The sequence below is a fragment of the Athene cunicularia genome (assembly GCF_003259725.1).
Source record: "Athene cunicularia isolate RWA chromosome 10 unlocalized genomic scaffold, athCun1 chr10_part1, whole genome shotgun sequence".
NCBI lineage: Eukaryota > Metazoa > Chordata > Aves > Strigiformes > Strigidae > Athene > Athene cunicularia.
Window position 1 is genome coordinate 3,350,030 of NW_020799112.1, and position 7,625 is coordinate 3,357,654.

At 46.2% G+C, this 7,625-nt stretch overlaps 1 protein-coding gene across 1 annotated transcript in view; it reads left to right on the forward strand.

Annotated features, from left to right (window-relative positions):
• Positions 1-7,625, forward strand: part of ETFA (electron transfer flavoprotein subunit alpha) — a 37,633-nt gene that overhangs the window by 533 nt on the left and 29,475 nt on the right. Inside the window, exon 2 of the mRNA XM_026856013.1 lies at positions 675-920. Within this exon, the coding sequence (XP_026711814.1) occupies positions 675-920 (246 nt within the window). The remainder of the gene's footprint in view (positions 1-674; positions 921-7,625) is intronic.

Genomic DNA, 7,625 nt, shown 5'->3' on the forward strand with positions numbered 1-7,625 from the left:
CCGCGCAGCAGCCGTGTCACGAGTTGAAATTAGAGGAACAAATAGTCTTTTACCGCACTTTCATGCACCTGATCCCGTGCTGCTCCTGCAGCGGGACCTCTCCTGTTGCTTTTTTATCCCGTCTATTCATTTTTCCTCTCTCTTTCTCCCCAGTCTCCGTGGGCTTCTCGTGCAGTAGCAGGAAACAGAGAGAGCGCTTCAACGGCCTTTGACTCAGTTTTAAATTCCCAAAGACTTCTCAGCACAGCTCAAACGGGCCATGAAAGCTTATACGTTCTGGAATTGGGATTGCTCCTCTCTTGGGGCTTTGGTCCTGTCCCTCCCCTCCACACAATCCACTTTTTAATTTTACAAATGGAATTTGACAGGCATAGACCAACCTGTACGTCTGGGGAAGGACACGGGGACTTTAAATTTTGGCTCAGGAAGGGCAGGCTGTGCTCATTTTGCTCGGGGGAGGGAAGCAGGATGGGTTTTCCAGCTGAAGCACTTGCTTTTTGTGCGAGTCGGGCACCCTGTAGGTATGAACCCTCAGGAGCTGAGGAGGGGGGAGAGGATGATTTGAATGCCCGACATTTGACTGTTTGACCCACTCCCCCCAGCCTGACCACAGCCCCTGCCACGCCTTCGAGGCCCCCAGATATTGAAAGCAAACATTTAAACTTGCGCAAGAGCCGAGGGGGTACCCGCCTCAGCAGGGGCACGTGTCGCCAGGGGATTTTGGCAGCCCTGCCCACCCCTGCGTGACGGAAGGTGCCGAGGTGCAGCGTGGCGATGCCAGCCCCAGGGCAGGGCGAGCCCGCGTGTCCCCCGCCTGTGTGGCAGCGGCAGGGTGGCCGTGGTGCCTGTCAGGGTTCGCGGTCCGACAGCCGCCTGCCGTGAGCGTGGCTCGTTTGCCAGCAGCAGAGCTGAGCTGGGAGGTGAGCAATGCAAAAGGGGCACTGGAAAAATTTGGCTGGCTCTGCAGACCGGGGTAACCCCGTGAGATGGGTGACGGGAAGCTCCGCAGCGCTGCCATGGCCGTGGGGCGGCACTGGGTGTCCTGCCCGTGCCTGGGCGCCTGGCAGGAAAGGGGGTGCAGAAGGGTGACTTCAGTCTGAGCCGGAATCCACGGAGTCCTGAGTGAGTCAGTATCTGCATGTGTTAATAACAAAATGCAAAAATAAAATGTCAGAGTGATAGGAGAATGAGACATGTCTAAGAATACAGCAGCTTGGCAGGGATGCTCCCTGTTGCATCACCCTTTTCTCACTCGAGGGCAGGGTCCTCTCTGCTCTCCCAAACCTCCCACCAGTTTAGGAATAAGAAAGGTTACAGCTGAGCCAGACAGACTTTTCCAAAGCGGCGCAAAGCCACGCTGCAGGCACACCTGTGCCAGCACAGAGCAGCGCGCTGACACCAGGCGGGGACGGTGGGACCGGACTCGGTTCGTCACTGGGCGGGTAGGAACGGGGTGGGCAGCGCTGCGCAGACAGTTCAGTAGAGAACCCCCAAAAAGGACTTGCTAGGGAAATGCTGAAAGCCCCGAACCTCCTCTAGGTGATACATGAAAAACTTTTAAATGACTACAGGTGACGGCAAGAGGTATAAATCCAGCCCAATACCACCGCTCTTTACAAACAGGTTAATTGTTGGTTCAGTTGAGGGGGGGTGAGGGAAAGCATAAAATCCTAAAATCACAGAATAATTCAGGTCAGGAGGGACCTCTGGAAAACCACTTTCAGGTTGCTTGGAACCTCTGCAAATGTTTGCTAGCCAAAGCCAAATGCAATCTCTCCTGCCACACCGATCACTCCTTGCTCACCTCCACCCGTGTCCAGAGTTTCCGATTGCTTTCGTGGCAATTCCGGTTGGGTTTGGTGTGAGAGCTGGCAGGGGCTGCCTGGCCGCGGGGTGAGGCCATCTAACAGAATTTCCCACTCTCTACGGAGCAACTCTCTGGTTTTTGCTCCCAAATAGAAATGCAAGTTCCCTCTAGAAAGGGGAAACGGTAATAATTTTTTTGTTTGCAGCAGATTGCAAAGGCAGTAAATGCTGATTCTTTCAGAGCCAGCCATGGATTAAGTCCATTATAAAATTAAAACAGATGGAACACAATTTCACTTACATTACAAAAAAAGGACAGGAACCATCTGCAATAAGATTTAGCATTGCAAAGCTATTGTTATCATGTTACCATTAAAACCTTTGATGAAGGGTTTTCTTTTCTTTCATAAACTTGTTCACATGAAACAAATGTTTTATTTATCCATCTTCCTAAGATAATCATATTTTATTTTAAAAGATGACATCTCTCAAAAAAACCCAGCTCTTGGTTGTAACAGAACATGTGAAAACAAAGAAATGTTGTAAAACTCCAACGTCGAACCATTGGGGGGCTTCCATGGGGAGGATGTAGCAAAAGGAGAATTCCCTGTTCATTTTTTCTTTAAAAAACATTTCCTTGTGTTTGGGGACAATGTCTGATACTGAAAATAGATAATTAATGAGATAATGGGATACTGCATGTCACCTCCTGTCCAATGGGATTATCTGATGGCTAATTATGGACAGATTGTGATTAATGTGATTATGGATTGGATATTAATCTGATTCTGGATTGATCTAGTTATGTTTTAGTCTGCTCCAAATGGTTAATTGGATCTGAGATAATAGAAATGCAGCTTGCACCAGATTTTGCCACATCAGTTGATGAAGTATCTTTTGATCTGGGTGGGTTGCGAACAATAAATTATTTACAGCTGTTGAGAAAATGACTCTTCCTTAGAATGTAGTCATTCATTTTATTTTCGAGAGCCTTTGAAAACAAAATCAATATCCTTTCTAAAAGGAGATGTTGACAAAAGAAAGGCACGTACATAACTCACAAACAAATGTGACGAAATTAAACAGTGGTTAACCCGGTGGCCTAATGTCTGGTGATGCATTTGAATTGCTATGTGGAGCTTTGGGCTCAATTCTTCTGAGACCAGCAGGGGTTGGGAGCATTGCAGGGGAAGAGGGCCCAGCTCTGGGGAAAGTGGTATTGCACAAGAGCTACTGCCAGCCCTGCTATTGATTAAGAGTCAGCCATGGTAAAATGGCAAAGGGAGCCCTTGCCATTTTTTCCCCTCCGGATAAGAAGGATTCAGAGAGTTCATGGGTGCAGAAAGGACTCGTTGGTCCATCTCATCTGGCCTCCCTCATACCAGACCATGCAATTGGACCCAGTATTATTATTTTTTCCCCTCGCAGTGAGCCTGTTAATTTATGGTTGACCTCAGTCATGTCTCCCAGAGATGCATCTGGTCTTGATGTAGCCTGCCAGTGCGGGAGAGGCTGCCCCGCTCCCTGAGAAGCCATCCTGCTTGTTAACTACTTTCACTGAAATGGCAAATTGAGGTTATATTTTAGGTTCAGCCCCCAGCCACTGGATCTCATTATGCTATTATCTGTGGGATTAAAGGCAACGGGTAAGTTACAGCATCTTAGACTTTGTGACAGTGCAAGCAGGAGGTGCATTAGCCTTCATCACCAGGTAGCATAAGATGCAGGTAACTTCATCAGAAAGTGCTCCTCTCTCAACAGGCTTTGTAATAAAAATATCAAAACCCAAGCAGGTCCCAAAACACTGAAAACAGAGGCCCACTGCAGCTGCTGTGCTTATACTAAAGTGTTATTCACTGAGCTGAAACTGAAGGAAAAAAGGAAAAAGCAACTTTCCCTGACGTGCTTGCAGGCATGGAAAGGGCCATTCCTCTGGGGTGATTTTACGCGCTGGCTGTCCCTGCCTCTGCAGGAGTGGCTTGGGCTGGCACGAGCGGGAATACAGTGGCATCTGGATTCCTCTCCAGCAGCGTAACGGGCAGAAAGAGCAGCTACCTGTTTAAAAAATAATGCCGCTATAACCCAGCAGAGAATTTTACATGCATCTCCCATTAGCAACAAGGCAAGCTGTGTGCTGGAGAAGGGCAGCAGAAAATGTGAAATGCCCGTTGCAGGTGTCTGCACTGGGATGTCTCCCCACCTGCACCGCCTCCCTCATCGTCTGCCACTCCTGGGTAGGACTAGCTGCCTTCCAAGGGAACTTGAGCCTCTGATTTCAGGAGGCTATAAGGGTCCTTTTTTTGCCTGTGACCTCATAGGAAGGAGCTTTTTAAACTCCTCCAGTGATCTCATTCTCTAGGACTATGAAGCAAATGTGATGTGACCTTGCTCCCTGACTCCCTTGTTACTTGATTGGCACATGGAAATGATTAGCAAGTGAGAGGAGTTTGTAAGAAAGGGAAAACACCTGGCTGTGGTGGCTCTGTAGGCTCAGTATCAGTAGAAGGGTTGTCCCTGCTATGGGGTGGCTTTGGGGGAGCTCGCTCCTCTGTCCTCCACTTTGGAAACAGGGCTTATGGTGTTGTCCCCTTCCAGAGGGCTGCTGTAAAGCCTCATGAGAGACAACCTGCTGATCCGAGACACACAGGTGAGTGGTTGTAAGATGATCTGGGCAGAGCATTAAGCACACCTGTGGTGGTGTTTTATTATAAAGGAACTCAAATGGCAGACATGCTGAGATGTATTTTTGTGCCAGTGAGGAGGAGAAAGCCTGGGAGACATGTCCCATGTTGTCTGGAGGGCCCTATATTTGTGGCTGTGGGGAAGGGGTGAGTGCACGGGGATGGGTAATATCCTGGGGTGGCTGAACCACTTGGGTCAGGAGAGATTGCAGCCCTTCGGCACAAAGTATTTCACCAGCAGAGAACTCTCCTGCTTCTGCGGTGGGTTTTTGTCCTGTCCCTCCTCGCTGCTGCCGTCCGGTGCTGGGCCACAGGTCCTGCCCATCGGCTCAGAGAGCCGAGCCGTAAGCAGGTTGCAGTTGCTTTAACTTTATTGGATTTTGACAGATTAGGAGGCGAATCCCTTCGTGTGTTGGAGAAGCTTCCCAAATGAAGCTCTTCTAATTTATCTGAGTCAGCTATCCCCAGGGTGATTGCAGGAGGAGTAAGCTAAGGATGACCCGTGACAGAGGGGACCATCATAGCAGTAATAAAAAAATTCCTGCCCTTCCGTAAATCCCTTAGTCATGAGGCTGTATTAGCTGGATTCCATATGTTTTAATTAGGAATTATGTATTTGAAGGGAACCAAAATCCGATTCTAGTGGAGACATGATTACATATTTGTGATGGTTCTCATTTCATTTGGCTTTTGTGGAGATACCAGTACAAATACTTGCTCTTGTTTGTAACCATATTTTTAAAAGTTTGAGTCATCTGTGTTATTGATTTTTTAAAAAAAATTATTTATTTATTTCCCCCCCTCACAATAGTGTGAAAAAATGTAATTCTCTTTCCAATTCAGAAATTGGGTCAGCAGATCCTAATGAAATAATCCTGGATAACAATGCACCACACAAGGATCTGCTTCCACTAATTAATGACTAATTTTTCTTTCAAAATACGAAGCACTATCCTCTGCTTGCAGTGCACAGTGACTTCACCTCCAGCGGCACCTGTTGCATATTTTACCATTTCTATTATTGTCATGCCCTAGGTGGGAAGGTCAAATAGAAAAAAGCTTTTTGCCATGGTTCAGCTAATATGGATCATGCTGATATAATCCCTACCTGATTACAGTTATAAGCTCCTAAAACACTGGCCATAAGTGATAAAGACTTCCTTTGTGCTTCAGGGTGTAATCCGCATCAAGCCAGTTTCAATAAGGATTATGTGCATCTGAAGTGTTTCTGAGGTTTTGAATCAAAATTATAAACAGAAAACACAATAAAAAGCCTGTCACATCTCTGGAATGGTGACTACACCTTGAAAGCTGACCTAAAGGGTGGCAGTGTCACTCTGCTCGTGAAAATATGATACATGCTATTAAACCAGATATATAGTGAAAGGATCAATTTACTCTGAGCTGTGATGCTATTAGGTCAATTTTGATAGTAGCTCACTCTTGGTTTTGGTCTGAGGTATTAAAAAACAAACTCAAATTAAATTGGTTCGTTTATTTTTGTGCTTTGAGTTTTTACGTGTACATGTGTGGTTTCTTTTTTTAAAGATTTCATCCCAGTGAGATGTGTATGTTGGAAGCTCAGTTTTAGATCTAAAAATAGGATTATGAAATTGTGTGCCATGTTTTTAATGAGTAAAATTACTGTAATTATTTAAAAAGACATAATGGCTGAGTTAAGGATGCCCAGGATGATGTTCTTTTGTATCCTTATTTTGCTTTTGTTGTTCCTTTTGTTGGATTACCCAAGGTGCAGATAGGAATTCCTATATTGTATAAAACTTTGTATCTCTGAAGAGTTATGCTGCTCCTTAACCATCTCTCAGACTGGCAGTGAAGAGTTGCTTCAATTATTTATCCACTTCTCAAACCCATCTTGAGGTCCTGTGACCAGCAAAATCATCTTTCCCCTCATTTTCATGAAAATAATTTTCTGTTTTTTTCACCTGATCATTTGCTCAATCCAGAAGATGCACAGGCAGCCCCAAATACTCATTCTGTTTTCTTCATTTTTGGAGGACTGGTTGAAGGGTGACGCCAGGCCTGGTCAGAAGTTAGAGCAGCCCTGGAGCTACTTTAATCTGTATAATCAGACACAGGCCCTGCAGGAGGTTTGTGACTTCCTTCAGCTCTTACCTCCACAGCCCTCCCTCAGGGCTTGGGGAAGTTTAGGTAGTGCTCCTGGGCTAGGAAGCTGGAATATGCAGTACAGCTGCTTTTCTTCTATTATAGAGGCATTTGAGATTTGAGACAAAGTAAATTGTCCATTCAGATGCTTGCACTGCTGGACCTGGTTAGCTTTGCTGTAAAGCAGTAGTACTTTTTGGCACCTGATATAAAAATCATGTGGCAGAATAAATATTAGAGGTGATCCTGTGCCAAGCCGAAGAGCCGTTCTGATCAATTTGCCTTCTGCTTTTCTGCAGGGTGCCTCAGAAATGCAGAACAAATCACTGACACGCTGCAGATTGCTGCTTATTCTTGGAAGAACGGTCCGATGGGGCCATAATTATTCAGGGTTTGTTTGTTTTTTCTCTAAACCACTTCAGGATGAGAAGAAAGAAAGAAACTGCATTCGTGGCTTGCTATCTAGCGATTTCCGGGATGGGAAGTCAAGTCAGAAACGTCCCAAATCCATGGGTGCTTGGGGCTCCTGGGCTGGCGGACTGGTTACTTTAGCGTGGCGCTCCTGACAGCTTCTTCGGAACACCAGGTTTTCAGAGAGCCACAACACATAATTTAGCAGTGAATTTGGCCTGAAACATTTTGTTTCATTGATTTATTTAATTATTTTTTTTTTTTTTTAATCCCTCTCTAATGCCACCTGGAAAAAGATCTGGAGGTATGGAAAAAACAGCAAGTCCTAGCCCATCCCTGGGGTACCCTGGTGCTATGGAAGGGGTAGGCACAAACTGTCTTGCTTTGGTTTTGTGAAATCAAAATAAATAATAATTTAAAAGTTCTATAAATTATTCAGAGCAACTGAGCTGTTCTCTAGTGGTGCTGTGGGGCCGAGCACAGTGGTGGGGTGAGGCAGTTGTAAATCTGTCCTGCGAGGGGCTGCCGTCCCGGGCCGGTGTTACCTGACCTGCCCGTGAAGCTGTCGGGCCGTTTGGGTTGCGGGGTTTGGGCGGTGCC